General features: G+C 39.2%; 1 protein-coding gene across 1 annotated transcript in view; it reads right to left on the bottom strand.

The window, feature by feature from the left end:
- Window positions 1-6542: 6542 nt before the first annotated feature.
- The window catches only part of RMP24 (ribonuclease MRP subunit p24), a gene marked incomplete at its 5' end in the record, with an annotated part of 100635 nt that continues 86937 nt past the window's right edge, over window positions 6543-20240 (bottom strand). The window contains 6 exons of the mRNA XM_079533894.1: window positions 6543-6726; window positions 7133-7341; window positions 10083-10282; window positions 11616-11638; window positions 11721-11922; window positions 19973-20029. Of these exons, the coding sequence (XP_079390020.1) occupies window positions 6573-6726; window positions 7133-7341; window positions 10083-10282; window positions 11616-11638; window positions 11721-11922; window positions 19973-20029 (845 nt within the window). The 3' untranslated portion in view covers window positions 6543-6572. The remainder of the gene's footprint in view (window positions 6727-7132; window positions 7342-10082; window positions 10283-11615; window positions 11639-11720; window positions 11923-19972; window positions 20030-20240) is intronic.

Genomic DNA, 20240 nt, shown 5'->3' with positions numbered 1-20240 from the left:
TAGTCTGCAAGTGTTTTGAGTTTGATGGATCATCTGAATATTCATTAATAACATTTTGTTCATAGATTTCCTCGTTTGCATCAGTTGAGTTCAGAGTTCACAGGCTTACCACTCTCTTCTACATGAAAGCAATCTTTAAGAAGTAATCTCTTTTTCCTTTTCAAAAACAGCAACGATTCAGAATAGTCATGGAATTAAGTTTTTGATGCTGGGCCAATCCCTAGAATGTTCTATGTGTAGAATAACATTTCTTTTTAAAATATTTACACCTGCACATAAATACCCCAGTCCAATTAACTTTTCTCATGGAAGATATGAATTAGACTTCAGTTAAATAAGAAAAAAAGGGAGAAAAAAAAAAAACCAAACACAAACCAACAAGCTCTTGACCAAGCATTCCACAGCACGCAATGTAAGAATATTAATGTCATCACAAATTCTAACTGCTGACAGGAAGGAATGCTGAAAGTAGCTCATGTGGGCTCACCAATTGTCCAAAATTTGTAACTTAACTATCATTAATCCAGAAAAGTGTTTCTTTAGTTTAGATCTAATATGTGAAATTAAGTAACACTTATTGCCATCTTTTCAGCTTACATTTATGGTGAGAAAATGAACATGCAGATAATATTTATGCAGCTTTAATATTTTTGTTGCAGTTTGTTAAAACCGAGCTTGTAAATTTTAGAAGTCTGTGTATGTGCATTACAGCTGTGGTTCAAGTTCAGCTTTGCTAAAGAACAGCATTGAATTTATTACAAGTATTAAAATAATACAACCCACTAAGAACTATAAAACAAATCATAGAACAGGAAGGATAAATAGTGAGTTCACTGTTGAATCCCATCTGTGGAAATCATTTGTAGCCAGAGGTGATGACAAGTGCGGTGCCATGGCTTGCTAGAGCCCATTGAAGGATCTAAGTCATGGATACTCAAAACCACAGGGAATATACTAAACTTAATCTATTCTAATGAACTACTTTGAATGGGAAACTGGTACTGTCTGGAATAGCTATGAGTAAAACATAAATTGGTGAAAAGTCAACATTTGGGAAATTTTCTGTATTGTTGTTGTTGAAAATGAATTTCACACCAGTTTCTGCTTATAATCACAATCATATTCCATATCTTTTTAAGAGTATGTTGATTATTTTCCATTCCAAAGCTGACTTCCAAAGCTTCACAGGAATACAAAGGCAATTATGACTTTCAAGTAAGATTCAGCTGTCTTAATTGTTAGGGAACTCTTATGATAGTCGTAGTTGGGGCTTCAAATTAAACTTAAAAAAAACCAGACTTATTTACTAAATTATTTCTTGAAGTCTTGGAAAGGCCTGAAAGTTGCTGCTCTGCCTTTGAGGCTTTTCCTTAACTTGTAAATCTTAGGTTCTTGGAGGCAGAACTTTTTCTATTTGATGCTCCATGGAGGGATCCTTAGCTGCCTTTCCCACTCCTCTGTATGAAACACTGCTCATCACACCAGGACTCTTACTACCTTAATTAAAATTTAATAATGAAGTAGAATGCTGAATTTCCTTGACTTCTCAAGAGAATTTAAAAAGCTACAACACTTACTTCACTAGCTTTGTTTTCCTGTTTGTAGTGTTATCTTTGTAATAATGTTGCTTATCTGAAGATAATGCAGAACTGATAAAAGAATTAGGAAAAATCTCAACCTTTTTTTCATTGTATATATGTTTTAATTTTGAGAGAGTGTTATTTTATGTACATATTTTTTCTTTATTTTACTGTGTTAATTGTTTACTTCAAGGAGTATTTCATAGTAGTACTTTTGGAAATTATCCCTCAAAATTTGTTTGGAAAAGAGGATTTACCAAAGGTAAACGTCACTCTTACAGCAGGTGTCTCATGTTAGTGGCTGAATGGTATGTTGGTGGTTTTTTTTATTATTACTTCTACGGGAAAGGCATTGTGTATCAACTAGTTAGAAGATTTATATTGTAACTGCAATAGTATATTAGGAGATAACATGGTATGATACAAATGCAGCCCTGTAGTCTCAAGATACCTCCAAATTCTCAGGTTCCAAAGCTTGTTGTGTATACTTCTGACATCTCAGGAAGAAAAGAGGCTGGGTGGGGAAAGTGAGTGCCTAGAAGCTAAAAGGGGAAGAAAATGCCTGAGTAGGAATGAGAAGCAAAACAAATGTCAGTGCTTATCAAAAATGGAAATCACAGTGTGAAACTGAGCAGCACAATGTTTTTTACCTGTTGATGGGATTACATAATGGAACTACTCTGGGAGTGTTACCACACTGTGAAACATGTGGGTGCACCCTGCCCATCTCTTCTAATGTGGTATGACTCTACCCGCACCAGAATGCCCGCCCTACAAAAGGCACAAATATGAAATGTCTGAACATGTTTCATTTAATAATAAATCCTAATAATCAGATTATTTGCTTCACTATATTGCACTTTTATTGAGCATTCTTTGAAAAAAAAAAGCAAAGGCAATCCTGCAGCTCTTTGCCGTATGAGAATGCTCACCTTGGAGGTCACTGGGACTGCTTGTGTATTCTAGTCTTTGCAGGTTCATGCTGTATTTTTGCAAAATGTTTTGGCTACCAAGAACATTACCCCACTTCTCTGGTTTTAGAAGTAAATGTGAAACCCTTAATTACAACAGTTATGGTTCTTAGAAACTGTGTTTCATTGCTCCTTTTGAAAATTATATACTGTGGTAACATTAGCTTGTCCGTCTCACTCAGTTAATGTTTGTGGTAATACATTGAAGCACCTCGGCTAATCCCTATGAACACAAGCCAGATTTCATGCTTATTATGTATTTTATGTGAGTAGTCTTCTGAATGTCAAACAGAGATCTTTCATTATATTAAATATACATTCCTGTTTTCCTGAAGTTTTAAAAGATAATGTTTTAGGATTTTAACAAACTAATATTCTCTCCCTTGCCAGTGGCTGCTCAGTCTGGTCATTTAGTGATTGCCCCAATTACATGTCTAGGATGCAGTAGTCCCCTGCACAGATGAATATGGAGATCACGTGTAGACTTGATTGCCCCTCTGCAGAGGAGCGCTATTTCAACCTGCTGAAATGTGAGCAAATAGATTCATGTTTTTTCTTCTTTGGAAGGATTGGTGAAATAGGAAACCAGCACATCTAAAATTTGGCTGCTACGTTTACAAATATTTAGGGCCAGTTCTGCTCATTGCTCATGCATATAACAACAGCGACTATTCCTGCAGATAAAGAAAGCAGATTCAAATGTAATGTCTAAATAAAATGGAATATATATATTTTTTCATAAATGACCAGTTTTGTCTCAACTCGTATTTCAGTGTGTCATTTATCTTAAGTAAATCTCTTCCATCATGTTATTTAGAAATCTAATTCTGATTTCATCTTTACAGCATTTAAAGTATCCTACTAAGCATGATTTTGTGGGAATTTGCAGAAGTTCAATAGCACTCTTGTTACTTATTTGCAACAGAAATAGACACGTTTGTTAAAAGCTAAGCAGAAAAGTTCAAAATGTAAAGATGTTTCATTATTGTGTTCTTCTGACAGATTGTGTAATCCTTGTGTAATTTATGTCCTCAAAATAACACCTGTATCTATGCTCTTTCATATTTAATAAAATAAAACATTGTTGTAAAATATCTTTGAAATCACTGCTTATTTTCTTGCCTATTCAAACTCATTTTATGTAGTGGCAATTCTGCTGCCTATACTTAAGAGGAAACCAAAACCACATGGTCATGCTGAGGAAATAATTAATATTAACTTTGAAGTTCATCACTCTCTGTATTTTTATTTTGTACAGTAAGCTAAAAATTTTCAATGAGAAGAAGCAATATATTAAGAAGTCTGGGATCTGATTTCTAAACCTGCGATTATTTTTAAAAGAAATACTGCTGATAGACCATCTAGCTTGGTCAAACTTTGTCTCTTTGAAGTGGGGACTGGGTGTGAGGTACTATTTGTGCTATGACAGTTTGGGACTCCCAATATATAAAAATGGGAAAATGACTCAAAATGATGTTCCAAAATAAATAAGCTTCAGTTGAGGTGTTTATATCAAGCCACGTTTTGTAACATTTTCAGTATGTGGTATTATCATGCTTCTAGTATCAAAGATAACAAAGTACCCAAAGGTGTATGCCAAATTCTGAATCTTCTTGGTTTTGCTTTACAAAGTCTTGGCAAAGTGCTGGTCTCATTGAAATCAGTGTCGTTTCCTCACTGCAGAGATGTTCTTCCAGCTGTGCATAGGTAAAAGAGTAACACTGCATGGCAGGCATTTAACAGGGAAGCTCAGTAATAGTCTGTTGCAGCCAACAATTAACCTTCAGTGTTTCAAGTAATGTAATACACTCTGATGTGTGCACCAGATGGATGTCTGTACATATGTATATACACACAATGGATGTGTTATATGGGTAATCGTATACTTACGTACACCGCATATGTAGGTGTGTTTTCCAATATGTGGATTCTGTAGTAGTCCAGGAACAGAAAAAAAAAAATGCATTAGACACTTGAAATAACATAAAAAGCAATTCAGATGGTAGAGAACATCAAAACAGTTTCTGCCCAGTATTTTGAAGTGTATTTGCAAAATAAAGAATGGCATGTACTTTACCATGGAAAAAAAATTAAGTAAGAAAAAGTAAGTTTGTTATCTTGTAATACTGACTCCTTGTAAGAATGCATTTGAACTTTTTTGACTACTCTGATTGTCACACAGATATGACTCAGAACACGTAGAGGAACTAACAGTTGTGCCTTGAACTGGTGACTGAGCACCTGGTGAAGGAGTGTGGCTGGCCCAGGGGGGCACAGCCAAATTGTTTGCACCTGTTCCCCCTGTAAGCAGAAGGGGTGGAGCCACCCTAGGCTTACATAAGGGTCAGCCATGTAGGGTAGAGCTTCTCTTGAATCTGGGTTGCTTCCTGAGCAGAGGCGCTGCATGGCCAGACAGCCACTTGAGTGTTGGGTGAGTTCTGTTCTTCTTTGTGTATGTGGCTGCTGGCCTACCCACAAATACTTTGCCTGGTATCCCTAAGAACCTGTCAGAAGCAATTTTGCTTCTTCATAAGCAGAATAGAACATACAGTTCTACACCTGCTGTGAGTACTACCCAAAGCTTGGTGCCTGACATCCACCTTACGCCTTTTTGGCATAGAAAGATTAATCCAAATGGTGCTGTGGACAGATCACCATTACTAGTAGGACCATATTAGTCGTGACATCAGAGTGGGTCTTCCTTGCTTTTATCCAAAATCTATTGTACTGGCTAGAAAAAAAATAGTGGTTTTTGTACTCTTAAGACCATGCAATGCTGTATAAAAAGCACAGTTAGAAGGGACAGTTAGCAGATACTCTTCAAAGATGCACTCCTGATTTGACCCGAAACAGCATCTTGTAGTAGATAGATGGATGCCCACACATTTTTGCATAAGCCTTACAGGAAGCAGAACAGTAGTTTAAGTCATGTGCACAATTAGGAATAAATAAATAAATAAATAAAAGTTTATTTACAAGATCTATTTTATGAACACTTTTTTTTTTTTTTTTTTTTTTTTTTGGAAATACAAATTCTCCATCAACAAGATGGAAGTATTTTTACATGGGATTGGATTACAAACATAGTAACAATGGATGGATTAATGCGAAGCTCTTCATGCAAAAAGTGCTAACTTGTCCGTGTTTTGATCTAAAAATTGAGTTACTTTGATCCTACAATTAAGTAAGAAACTGACTGAAGTGAACCTTTCAGAACTACTGTGTAAGAGCATAGGAAATCCAGAAAGGTCGCATACTGATCTTTGAGACTGTCAGTAGAATTTGCAACGTGCTGTTCTCCCCTGCCAGGAATTGCTTTTAAGTCTGCCAATATACTTGCTTGTCCTGTTTCTCAAATAGTGTTCCCTGAATCCTAAATACTTAAAGAGAATAATAATTATGAAAAAAAATCCACAGAACTTTAAAACCAAGAACCGAAGTGTTTTTAACTAATTGAGTCTTTTTTTCAGAGAGGAAACCATAAGCACAAGCATAAGGCTGTAAAATCACTCCTGAATAGTGACTTTTTATTGTCCTTTCTCCCCTCTGTGCAGAACCGAACACGTAGAATTAGACAGCAGAGGCTGCTTTAACCTTGACAATCTTCTACTCACATCGTAATGTTTTAGTACAGGCGCGACTGCTGTGCAAGGCAAACCTACTTTTTCAGACAAAAGTTCAGGAAGCAGTTAACTGTGAAGCCTACTGCCTGGCAAAACTGAAAGACATAAGACAGTCTCTCCTTAGCTGTTTTTAGAAGAGACAAAAACAACCCATTTTGGTAGCATTAAACCAGTCAGAAAGGAAACATTCTGCATTTTTCATGACCATGCTACTCTCATAGCAGTAACAGTTTAGCGTGAAGCTGTGAGTAGGTAAGGAGAATAACCTGCAGCACAGTGCAGCCTCAGCAAGCTCTGTGTTCCCCACCAGGAAGTCCAAATTACAGACAACGTTCATGAGAAAATCACCAGTCATTTATTAAAATCAGAACACTGCTGTAATTATTATTACTCTGAAATTAAAGTGAAGTCAGGAAGGTTTTCAAATCCACCTTCTGGCTTTTCTCTTTTTCTTCTAGGTTAAGCATCCGTTTTAGCTTAGTAAAGTGAAATTTGGAGTTTCGGGGAGTCCTGGAAATGGAACTGGTTGTCACCTGTCCGGATACACAAGTTCTGAAAAAATTAAGACACAAATATCTTACAAGGTGAGAAACTGTAATTAATATTGACTACCTATAAATAATTAATATTGAGTAGCTGGATAAATGTAATATTAATTTTTTGAATGTAAATAGTGTATTTTCATATGAAGGCGAGCAGTTGGAAGTATAATTTTGTTATGCAAATTTCAAGCTGGACCTTCTACATTGATGACAAAAACACAGTTGTGCATTCTTGTGGTCACTTTTCATCAGAATCCTTAAGAACTGTGAAGTCAAAATGGATCTCCTTAACGGACATCTAGTAATCAATTAAAAGTTTAAGTGACAGACATAGAATCAGTACATGACTTCTTTCCCAACAAGATGTATAACATTCTATTCAGTCAGGAACCAGTTAAAATAGAAGAAATAGATACCTGTGGAGTGATGAAGGAGTGTTCCCTTTGGATCCCAACCTACTGTAGCTTGCAGGTGTCATTTTGTTTGCAGATTGGATTTTTACATCTGGTGTCTTCAGGCTAGATTCAGTAGTTGGCGTGCCTGAGTTGCAGGTCTTGGTAGCCAGAAAATCCCTGCTTTTACCATAATGTCTTGTTGTTTTGTTGCATGAGTTACAAGTAACAAGCTATGGAGAAAATAAAGTATCAACCAGTCTTTTCCCTTTTAGTTTTCAAAGCCATTGTAAGAATTATTCAAACTGTTCTCCAATTATCAGAACATACTTGCTAAAGTGAAATACAGAGATATTTAAAAGACACTATTTATACTTAATGCTTTCATTCAGACTTCCTAAGCCAAACACATCCCATTGATTTATCTAGAGATGACTCCAATCCCAGAACAAAAAAAAACAACACAACACAAAACACCATACATCCAGTTCAGGTGCTGTCTTAAATATATATTAGTGGTATTCACATTTTGCTGAAAAATGACGTATAAATTGATCAAAATTTATTGGCATGTGCTACATCTATTGAAGTTCTATTACACAATCTCCAAAGTCTAGAGATAAAATATTTAACTTACTGAACTCTCAAAAATAGACATCTACAACAATAATAACAGCAAGAGGAGGCTTCCTAATACGGCAAAAATACTTATTGCAATAAATAGGAAGTTTTATCCATCTTGCGTGTGTTTACTATAAGGACCCTCCAGCAGCACAGCGTGTGGCAGAGGTGCAGCAGAACAGATAACATCAGAGAGTCTCAGAGACTGCCAGACATTCCTAATACTGCTTACTACCATGGCAACCCCTCTTATTAAAGAACATGAGAGTAATACATTCAGGCAAGTTTTTGAGGCACATAGTTACACTGACTGAAAAACACTGGACGTTTCTAAATGCTTATGAAGAATTTAATGGAAAAATGCCCAAGTGAAGTGTTTTCAGGTAAGTGTTTTGAGTATGTCTGTACTGTCAGACTAACAAACTAAAAAAAGAGAGTTAATCAACTAATACAGCTCAGGTCTGATGTATTTTTAGCTCTCCTGAAATTCAGAGGAGAAAAAAACAACACAGCATCTCATGTTCATTTAGTACTCTATGGAATATAACTGCAGGTGAGTGCCTAACATGCAGGAATCAGTGGGATACCACAGCAGAGCACAGCTGCTTTGCACTTTCTAAAGTGCACATACAGTTAACTCCAGAAAGGTATCATGGGCACAACCTGTGATGCTGTTGCTTGGATTAATTCTCAGTCATACTTGAATTCTCATTTTCACAAGGCTCAGGTAAAAGATTACAGGGATCTACATTGCTAATTTTGAAAACTGTCAGTTTCTGTCAGTATTTTAAATACTTAATACCAGAAAGACTTAAATCATAATCCACAGCACAAATGCAAACAGAACCTAGCAGAGCACAAGTGCAGCAAATTGTAATTAACTTCCAAGATTAGAATATTATCCAGTGTTTAAACTGTCCCTATTTAAAACTGAATCTTAAACTAGTCATATGAATGCACAACGCATCCTAAGAATCTCTCCAGCTATGGAATAAATTTAAGAGCCCACAGTAACTAGGATGCTGTTTATCAACTGTTTAAAGATCTGAATGCACACTAAACATTTGTGATCCCATAGCAAAGAAATAAAGCTTCCAGCTCCTCAGAATAACCTTTTTCTTCTCTTTTTGCTGGTCAACTATGATGTAAAATTTGGGCAGAGTGACACTAAGGGTGCCTATCTGAAGTGCCCTTTTAGCCATGAGATCTGGTGACATCTATGGTATTTCCTCAGTTTGTGTTAATGACTCTTTAATAATTTTTGATTTAATTTTTGATTTAGCAAATTTTACTCCCAAAACCTGCAGGCTCTCTTCAAAGAAAGTGCCAAATGTGCCACAGCAGGGTGCTGCCTTGCTTACTAAGGCATCCATTCACAAATTATTTAAACAACATTAAATGTATGTTACCATTCTTCAAAGCATTACATCTTACAGTCTTCAGTAATTTTAGGAAAAAGAACTGAAGCTCCACAAGCAACGTTAACTGCTTTAAATTCCATATGTGATTTAGTTTTGAAAGACCTCCTATACATTTTAATACCCAGCCACACTTAAAAAATTCTTTGTGTTTAAAACATAACAATGATGTTTTGTAGGCACGATCACGACATAAATGATGCCAAGCTTGTACATGAGCATGACTGATAAAACTAAAAAAAACCTGACAATCTGTCACTTACGCCCTTCATCAGAGCTGAAACAAAGGTAATAAATGTCAAACTGTATCACTCTGGCAAAACCAGCCTTGCTTCAGTCAGTGGCGTGTTATTCTTCTCAGATATGTTTCGGGGGATTCTTAGGAATAGATTTCTAAGAATTAGAATAGATTCTTAGCATCTGCACTGCTGTATTGAGGCTCTGCATCTACTGGAGTTGCATGGCCCCAGTTTATAAGTAGGAAAAAAAAAAAACCAAAACCAACAGTCAAAAATCTGCCACTTATGCAAAATTATGCAAATGATACAGTAGCTGATAGTTAAAATGCTGGATCTTCCAAGGAAGAAATCATTGAATTGTCAGCAAGATCTCAAGACATCTGCACAAAGATCACAAGAAATATGGAGCTGTTTGCATAGATTCTCTGATGAAAGGGGAGGAGGATGGGAGAGAGAAGAAAAGATTTCTGCTTTTATCATTGTCCCCTTGATCTATTGTAAAGGGTGGATTTCATTTTGATTGTGAACATGAACAGAATCTATTCCAAAAGGAAAAGAAAAATTACATGCTTGTGAAAAAGAAATATGTGTGAGTTACACCTCTAAGAGAAAATTTTTCATATCTTCTTTTTTTATGCAACTAAAAGGTTTCAAGGAAATCTCTACTATGTGGCAGTTTGAAGTAAATACCCTTACCAGAACACTTTTGGAGTCCCTGTACTTTTTCAAAAGCTTTATCTGTTTCATATTGAGTTTGTAATTCTTTGCCTCTCGTTTAAGAATTTTCTCAATCTGTGGGGTCACTTTCATCTTTGGCTTGAGCCGCACCCGGTAGCTGTCAGGAACCAGGAACTGGAAGCAGTAAGGACATACCCTCTCTTTTCCAAATTCTTCATCTACAGATAAACAAAGTTGCAAGAGTAAAACTTAAGTAATTATGTTCTGTAGACAAACACTAAAAAGGGTACACTTTCATTTTAACAGTACCTAAGTAGTTGTGTTTTTACTGTATTTTTCATCTGGAACATGAGGACATGCTGAGCATAAGTAAGTTTTAACAAAGTTCTAAACCACAGCCTCCCCTGCAAGGACAGGTGAGAGAGCTCGGACTTTTCAGCCTGATGAAGACCTTTTTATAAGGGCACGTAGCAAGACAACAGGAAATGGTTTTAAACTGGCAGAGGTTAGATTTAGACTAGATATCAGGAAGAAATTCTTTACTGTGAGGGTGGTGAGACACTGAAACAGGTTGCCCAGTGAGGCTGTGGGTGCCCCCTCACTGGAAGCACTGAAGGCCAGGCTGGATGGGTTCTGAGCAACCTGGTTTACACGGAGGTGTCCCTGCCTATAGCACGGGGCTGGAACTGGATGATCTTAAAGGTCCCTTCCAATCCAAACCATTCTGTGTTTGTATGAATTCATGTTAAGTCTGTGCACTCCAGAAGTTCACACAAGAAATAATAGTACATTATACTGCAAAAATGCAATCCTCTTCTAAAAATCTTCAGTGACAGAAACTAACATTTCCACATGGAGCTCCTGAGGGCACTTTTTTTGCCTGATCAGTGACACCAAGCCTTGTGAAGCATTCTGCCTCTTTCACAGAATCATGTGACTTGGAAGATAACTTTAAAGGCCATCTGCTCCAACTCCCCTGCAAAGAACAGGGACATCTCCAGCAGATCAAGATGCTCAGAGCCCCATCCATCCTGACCTTGAATGTCTCCAGGGATGGGCATCAGCCACTTCTCTGGGCAACCTGTGCCACTGCTTTGCTATCTTTATTGTAAATAAATAAAATTGCATTACGTTCAGTCTAAACCTTCCTTCTTTTAGTTTCAAACCCTTTCCCCTTTTCCTATGCCAACAGACCGTGCTAAAGAATCTGTCCCCTTTTTTCCTACAGCCCCAAGTGCAAGAAGGTGATAGTACCTCAGATTGGGTTGAAAACTCAGTAATAGTAATAATAATAATACAGACTGTTAAATCTGAGGAGTGTGTTGCTGCACCTGCCTCAGCATTTCCTGCTGCCAGAGCTGCACTCAAGCAACAAAACACCTGGAATTCTCTGCATAGCAAGCGCATCATTCCTAACGCACGCCCTGAATGTGCTGTGAGGACAGAGCAGAAGCGATGGGAATACGGAGAAAAGGGGGAAGTCAGTCCCCATCCGCAAAGCTACGCTTGCGCTGTCCGCACACCGCCGTCTGGCCCGTGTCCCTCACTCGCCTCGGCAGCTGCTCAGCGTCCACCTGTGGGGAAAACACACACAGTCAGGCCGGCTCCACCCGCCCCCCTTCCCGTCGCGAACCCCAGCCCGCTCCGGCCGCTCACAGCAGGAACCGCGCCTGGCCCGGGCAGGTGCCCGCCAGCTGCCTCGCGGCCGCCTCCAAAAAGCGCGGCATCACGCCGCCCGCCCCGCCGGAAGCCGATGCCCGGCAGCTCCGGCGGCGCGCTGTGCAGCGCTCCGGTGAGCCTGGCGGATACCGCGGCTGCAGCTCCGTGGTTCCGGGCTCGAAGCGGCGGGCTGCACGGCCTAGGCCCGGGTTTAAAACGCATTAAAAAGCATTAAAACGCTTTGGCTTTTCCGTGTTTGATTGTGCTTTATTAATTCCCTCGGCCCCGTTCGTTTGCCAGACATGCTTTTACTTTGATCTGTTGGTAATGATGCTCACTTAGGCATTCATCTGAGCAGGCTTCAGGATACTATCGAGGAATGTGAATAAATATAATTATTTCTTATTTTCCAACACTGAGTAGCTGAGAGCTTTAGAAGAGGGGAGAAAAAAAGAATTATCTGTGCTTTCTGTAAGAGGACAGCTTTACAGTACAGTCAATAACTCGAGTTGGTAATGACATGTTCATAATGATGACAATTAGAGTCCCTGCTGCCTTTATTTTTGATTTAATATAAAATTTGGGATGGACTTTTTGACAATACTTCCACTACTTGTTCAGCCTGGAGAAGAGAAGGCTGTGAGAAAACCTCATTGCAGCCTTCCAGAATTTAAAAGGAGATTATAAACAGGAGGAGAATAATTGACTTGTTTCTTGGATAGATAGTGATAGAACAAGGGGGAATGGTTTTAAACTCAGGGAGGGAAGGTTTAGACTGGATGTCAGGGGGAAGTTCTTTACAGAGAGGGTGGTGACGTGCTGGAACAGGCTGCCCAGAGAGGCTGTGGATGCTCCATCCCTGGAGGTGTTCAAGATGAGTTTGGATGGAGACCTGGGCAGCCTGGTCTAGTACCAGATCTGGAGGTTGGTGGCTCAAGGGAGTTGAAAACTGATGATCCTTGAGGTCCTTTCCAATCCAAGCCGTTCTATGCTTACGTGTTTTTTGTCACAGAGTTGATGACAGTTTCGGTGTCCTGACTTTCCTGAGCCACAGAGTGGGAATGTCTCATAACACCTGTGTAAAACCCAACCTTCATCAGCTAATAGATTGTGGGCAAATAAAATACACCAAATTAATAGAAATGGGGGGAAATTGGAAGAAAAAAAAAAAAGTCTTTTTGGAACTCAGATAATAAAAAATAATAGCATCACTTGGTTCAGGTGCTGCTCTGCCTTGGCTAACAAGCAATGTGCCACAATACTTAAGCACAGACTGATACAACACAAAGGGTTCACTTGTATATCTTTTCCTGTACCTGCTCTTGCCCTCTTCTTATCCTTTCTTTTTGCTTCCGCTCTGTCTCTTCCAGTCTCTCTGAAACACAAATAAATTTTATTCTTCTGCTCCTCCAATTGGGCTCAGCCATTCCTTTTCTCCCTCTAGTTCACTCTGTGTTATAGATGATCTTTGTCGTAAAAGCAGTGCAAACAGCATCTCCCAGTGCCATCCCCATTCCGTGTTGCTTGTCCTAGTGCATGCCTCGTGAGATGGAAACTGTGTTCCTCATGTTACGTGTGATGCTGAATGTGCTACACCAATAATGCTGGAACCAGGGTGCAATAGCAATGGACAGCTCAGGGGCTCTCTCTGGGTCTGATCCTGCACAATTCCCTCCAGAAGTCAGTATTTCTGTGCACTCAATGCTGCCAGGGCCACATCCTTAAATTCCTCAGCTTCCTGCTGGAGTATTAGTGGAATCAGAGGGGAGAATTCACCCACGTCTCAAAACAGGCTCAATTCGTCTCTACCTTATCCTGGCTTGCGATCACCAAGAGCGCATTAGCAGACCTATGCTGCTAACTGCTTCCTGCTGCTGTTTGGTGTTCTGTAGTTAGCACGGCTGACAGTCAAGCTGTAAATCTTGCTCGGTGTTCTGTAACAGAGGAAAAAACAGAATGATTTGTGTTGACTTTGGGACATCGTGCATCATTATTGATCGGAGGGAGGCAGTGAGAAAAGCATGCCGTCTATATGTTGCTCGCTGCTCGTCCCGGAAGGTGGTGGTAGCTGGTAGTCAGTAGAGGGCAATAGAGAAATACGGTTCGTGGTACCTAAAGGATTTGAAACAGTGATTATGTGTTTACCAAAAAAAAAAAAAAAAAAAAAAAAAAAAAAAAAAAAAAAAAAAAAAAAAAGAAAAAAGAAGAGCCGGGAGGATAGGTTGTTCAGTTTACTACTGGAGACCTGACTGTGACAGAGCGTCGGGAAAGCATTTTTAAGGGAGGAAGGAATTGCTACGGCAGCATCTCCGAGTCTCTCCTTTTTCTCCTCAGAGTTACATAGGATAACTTGGCCAGAACTTACTGATGACTGCACGGTCAGCGGAGCTGGGAATGGGAAATGCAGGAAGGCACTCTTTGGCAGGAGCAGAAGAGGAGGCATTTCAAAGATCCTGCAGGTGACTGAGGTGAGCAAACTAACAGCTTCTCTTTGAGTGAGACCGTAGGTGTTCAATCAGCCGTGTAAAGTCATGAGCAAACGGAGCAACTGACATTATGAGAGAATTTTGTTTTTTATGGCACGCTGGTATAAGACTTGTTTTATCTTGGAAAAAAAGCAGACAGTGATGCTTCGGGGATAAGCACTTGTGAGTGTATGTTATTTTGCTTAAACCGGTGGCTTGTTCTGTGTGCAACATTTTTTATTAGCACTGTTTGAAACACGGTTATCATTTTACAGTGTTTGTGGACTATACTTCCTAGATTCTAGCTTGCAGGGAAATACATAAAGGATAATATGAGACTATTTTTGCTCCTTTTAGAGGGGATTTTTAATAAGCTTTTGGAAAAATGTGACTTGGAGATTTAGAGAAATTTATTAAGAGATTTTGAATGTGTGGTGAGAATGCTCTCAGATTTTCCAAAGGCTATATTGTCAGAAGGATAGTGAGAAGTGATAGCAAAGACTATAGCAGTAACAAAAAGAGTTAATCCACAGAAATAAGCAGGCTAATGGAAGGTCTGGGAGGCAGGAAAAAAAAAAAAACCAACAACAAATGACTAAGTTAAGAATTAAGCATACGAAATACTTTTCTGTTGCCAAGATCTCAGCTGGTGTCACCATAACACTTGGAAATTATCCTCAGGATGCTAGGAGCCATTAAAGCAGTACAGATTATCGGAGGATAAACTTCCACTTAGCTGCCACTGGTACCAGAAGTGACCAATAAGAAACATATGAGAAATGAAAGATGAAGATTTGGAGCATTGACATTCTGGGGATATCACAGAGCAAGTGCAAGGGTATGTAGAGGTCAGTCAGACAGTACCTATCTGAAATAAGGCAGGATGATAAATAAAAGAGGTAAATCATATTCTAAAAACATACTATGAGCTTCAGAAAGCTAATTAAGGGAAATACTATCTTCTGTTCTTCCTGAACCAGAATTTATTTTGTAAGTGTCGTGATAGGTAAGGAAATGACAAGGTGATTTGTCTGTGTTTTGTGTGTCAAAACGTGTAAAAGATTAACATGTTGATTGTTTGTTTATTCATTGTTTAGAATGCAGCTTCCTTAGAGCATGTGCCTGAGGCAAGGGAAAGATAACATATATAGAACTTGTCACTATTTTCTGTGGGTTGGCAACATCCATCTGACAGGGGAGGGACTAAGTGAATATCATAATCCCCTCTGTTTTGAAACCTACAAGTTCCAAGTCCAATCTCCATTTTTTTTCTTTTCCTATTCCATTTCCAGTGCTCTAGATTTTCTTGTGAACCTACATATATGTTCTCTGGAGAGATAATAGAAATTAGCAATGGTCTTGAGCAAAAACCTCGGAGAGAAGGATATCTGCAGTTTGAGGAAATCCATATTTGTGTACCAACCTCTCTTTAAAGCAGTCTGTGGTGGGAGTGATTAGTTCCTGACCTAAAATGACAAGCTCTGGGACATTCTCTTACAGCTGATAACTATTTTCAGCATAATTAACACAATTACTTGGTGGCGGTTGCTGAAGAGTTTTCTCTTGGGTTGTTGCATAACAGGTGTGACCAAAGGAATTCTTATAGTGGGGAGCCACACGGATTGGTGGCTGGGATTGAAAAAATGGAAGATGATAGTGATTTTTTTGTGTGACTTTGTGGTATGTGTGAGGCCTTTTTCAGATCAGCTTATGAAGTGGTAGAGAGGGTGCCATGCCCACACTAAGGACCAGGCTTTGAATGGCAGGCTGCAGATGTGTAAGGAGCCTTGCTGTGTGGAAGTCATGGGACAGGCCATGGTCTGGATGCAGTGTCTTCGATGATGTAAAAAAAGTAAAAAGATGCACCTTTGCCAGTCCTGTGTGAGACTTCTTGTTACCTTGAGGGATAAGAAATTGTTTCTTCATCTTCATTTACAAAATAGTCGTCTAAAAGGGTTGACATTTCAAGCAGAAGTTCCACTTGCAAGAAAAGGTGTTGCTAATATGTTAATTATCATGTTAGCCTGCTTGCTTACTGAGACATGAAATGGTCCCTACTGTTAGGAACATCACTGCGCACAAGAGTTTGTCCCAAGCTCTCCAGGTCATTTACTGCTGTGCTGCAGAACAACCCAGGGCTGCTACTTCAGCCTTTTGCCAAAATAGGAACGCTTTATTTTCTGATGAGTCATCTGAGTTTCACTCAGATCCTGTAAGATTCCACCACCCTGTTCTTCCTTGCTGTGCAGTCCAGTCCCTTCCCTAGAGGCCTGCTTTCCTGGCCAAGAGGTTGATGGCACTCTCCAGCAACTGTTGGCTCCCTTCCTTAATTAATCTTGAGGGGACTGCTCATGAAAGATACGGGGCTTTTCCTCTCTCACTGGAGTAAGGCATGCAGCATTCCTGGCCTGCAGTATGGCAGAGCAGTGCTGGCAACTGACCTGGAGTTTGCTACACACTGTGCTAAATGCTACCTGCTTTGAGTCAGATGGGGAATTAGGTCAACCAAAAGGAGCAGCTGTAGGCGTTTTCCAAATTGGCTGTGTTTACTGATGAACAACACAGAAGAACTATCTGTTTCAGGAGAAAAGTCTTCCTATCTTGTGGTTGTTCGTTTTGTGGTTTTTTTTTCTTCTGGTGCAGGATGGGAAGAAGGGAAGTCTTCATTTTTATTTTTATTTTTTCACTTTATTTCCTTTTTATTGTGAGTCACTTGTTCTAAGGTGGTACAAGTCTGAGCAGGAGGCTGATCCGACAGCCTCTAGATGTTTCCATCCTTAACCTGTAATTTTCAACACTCATGCTGTAATTTCTGACTCTTCCCGACTACACATTGCCAAGGAGAGGGGAAAAAAAAAAAAGGTATTTTATGTTGTTTTTTTTTCCTGAGTAATATTTTATTTATTTAAAAGTGAACATGAGATAACAAAAAACAGGTACTTCAAATAGATAGCTGTGCCATATAATAGCTATGTATAGCAGTCAGGTCTAGGTGTTTGTATGTTTTTTTAGAAAACTCTCAGGTTCAGGGTGATTAACAGAAATGTTGTTATGCAGAAATTTAGCCAGCTGAGGGATAAACAGTTAGAAGGCTATGTTCCCTGCTGCAATAGAAAAATGGCTTCTCACGCCTATTTATAGCATTCAAAGTTGGTTTAATATCTGAGAAGCTGCCATTGGTGCTTGTTCTTCCAGTTTTATTCTTGGAGAGTTGGATAGCAAAAAAGGATGGAATATTTACTGCTAGAGTATGTGGAGTGTTCTGAACTTGAAAGATTCCTAGCAGTTTTTGTGTAATCAGTTTCGACTGAGTTCATTCAAATTTAAACTGTTTGCCCAGCTGACATCCTCGATTCATCATCCTAGCTGAGACAAGATCTTCAAGTTATTTACAAAATCTAAACAAACTTATCTGCCATTAGCTTCAATCATAAAGGTGATAAATATGCAGAAAACTTAAATCTTTAGAGATGACAAAGATGGATATAGTTTAGATACAAGGGAGGTAACAGAGAATACTGAACTGATGCTTTGAGTGAACTTTAAACCAGAGTTTCACAGCCAAATGCGAGTGGGTGATACATTGCTCCTTATTTCCTTCAAAGCTGCTGCTGAGGCGCAGTGGTAGCACAGCATATTTTATCTGCATTGGAAAGGCAGCACATGGGTCTTCATTGCTATTAATGTGGCACCACCACCTAAACTTATTTCTCTCTTAAAGGAAAAACTAAAATGAGAAGGAGAACTTCATGAGCCTGAAGAATCTAAAGAGGAAGAACTCCACATGATAGTAATTCAATCATTCTCTGCAATATTATTGTCCTGACTGCTGACAGAATATGTCTTCAGTGAGGCCTGTAACGCAGCCATATAGTTCTCAAGTATGGAAAGGAGCTCACCTTTCTAAAGTTGCCTGCATGCAGTGCCCTCACCCTTACTGTGTTCCTTCAAAGTTTGTGCTGAAAACAAAAAAGCAAGGGATAGATGGTGCAATTTCGTCCACAGCCCCACAGATCTCTGCTTCACCATCCCAAGTCAGAAGTAGTCCTATGCGCACACATTAATCAAAAACTGCCATCAGAGTTGTCATTAACACACGGGAAGGGGCTGATTCAATCTCAATCTTCTTCAGAAGGCTCACAGCCGTATGTTTTTTTTATGTTCTTTTCATTATTATTAGATAAGGCTAAGAGCAGTATTCATGCATGGTCTGCATCAGACTCCTGAAAAGTCCTTTTTGCCCACTGTGGGGAAAGTATCTATTTTCCTTCTTTTGAAAAGTCATTTTAAAGTGACCTGCCTGATGGTGTGGTAGGAATAGCTGGCTTTGACAAACGTACTTAGTTTGTGCAAATGAAAATTATTTTTTCCTTACTATGTCCTTAAGCAATGTCTTTTCTGATGAAAATGTTTGTTTTGTTGGTCCCACTCTTCCTCCTAAGCTAGTCTGATAGTTCTGCATCCCTTAGAACTGGTTAGAAAAATAAAGCTGCTTATCATAAGAGAATAAGTAAAAGAAAGCACGGTGGAAAGCCTAAAGGAATAAAGGTCCAGATAGAGATATACTCACAGGCCCATTTGTCAGAGTGCCTGGTGGCTCTCTGCTGCTCTTCCGTTTGCTCTGCTGGTTAATCATTTGCTTGAGTGCCCAGGTACCATGGTGAGGGACACAACACCAGTGCCACAGACTCAGCATGCAGCATATTCATTAAAACATTATTTTTGAAAGGAAACCCAAAATAAACACAGCTTATGAAAATCCTTAGCATAGCAAACATTGCAATTTACTTTCCTCTCTAACAATACAGATTAACATCTTAGCATATAGGCTTCTTGCTCCCATTTCATGTTTTTTTTTCCTTATGTTTGATATTCACAGTTTTCCCATGAAAATTTAAGTAGTCTGAAAGGGTTCAAACTTCTTCCGTATGTCACGTATAGTACTTTTGTGCACTGGCCTTTCTGTGTAGCTATTGTGATATTTGTTCCATTGCCATCAGTATTCAAACCAGAGAAAGAGCCTTGGAATAAGGGCTGCAAACATCTTTGGTGTATTAAACACCAAGAGTTAGCTAGTGAGACCTATGTGAAACAAGGGGTATAAAGTGCCTACTTTGAAAGTCCCGGCTAGCAACTAAGTAAAATGAATGATGGAATGCCAACTGACCAAATCTTCCTCCTTCTCCAAATATGAAGCCTTCTGCCTGAAGAGCTCCTATGATGCATTTCTTCTGTAGTGTCACGTTTTCAGGTCTAATCCTCACACAGACCTCAGTTGCTGCTGTTTCTTTTTATAGAGCCATGTTATTTATGGGTCTGTTTGAATATTTATGGTGGCCACCACTGGAAAGTGAGTACTGAGCAATGGTTTCCTACAGAGGACGTTATGCATTAGCATCCCTCCAAGATAAGTGCATAAAATATAAAAACAAATTTACATCTTTATCATGATTACCTTATGAGTTTTCTCTTGCTTCTGGTATTTTGCTCACTTGCTTCACTTTTCTCTGAATGCTGTGTGTGGAGCAGGTTGAACTGGCAGTATGTGAGCCTCCAGCATGTAATGTGCCCAGGAGACAGGCTGAGCAATAGAGGAAGGAACCAGAGATACGTGTAAGGTATGCATCGACTGGAGCTCAGTAATTGTTCCTCAGACTCCATGATCATAAAAGCTAGCTTTAATTTTTGTTGCAGCTCTCAGGAAATGGGAAGGACATCCTTTCTCTTCTATATTTCCCTTACATGATAAAAAAGTGCCAAACATTTTGTTCAGGCCTATCTTACCATCTGCTCTGTCAGCAATTATCTCACCAATTGGTGTGGGCCAAGTTCCATTAATATCTAGCAAAAGCACACAGAAAAGCTCAAAACTCAGACAGTAAGGCAGAGATGTTGGTTCTGTTTGTGTTCCTGACATGGGGTAGGAAGAGCCTGTGATGCACCGTTTGCCTACAGTTGGAGACATAAACAGTTTGCCATTTGAATCAACCATCTTAGAGATACCAACACCAAAAGACTACAGTAATGACAATCCTCATATCTCCATCCTTCT

Source organism: Tetrao urogallus, assembly GCF_951394365.1.
Source record: "Tetrao urogallus genome assembly, chromosome: 3".
Lineage (NCBI taxonomy): Eukaryota > Metazoa > Chordata > Aves > Galliformes > Phasianidae > Tetrao > Tetrao urogallus.
The sequence above is the reverse complement of the archived record's forward strand: the minus strand, read 5'-3'. Positions and strand labels throughout refer to the sequence as shown.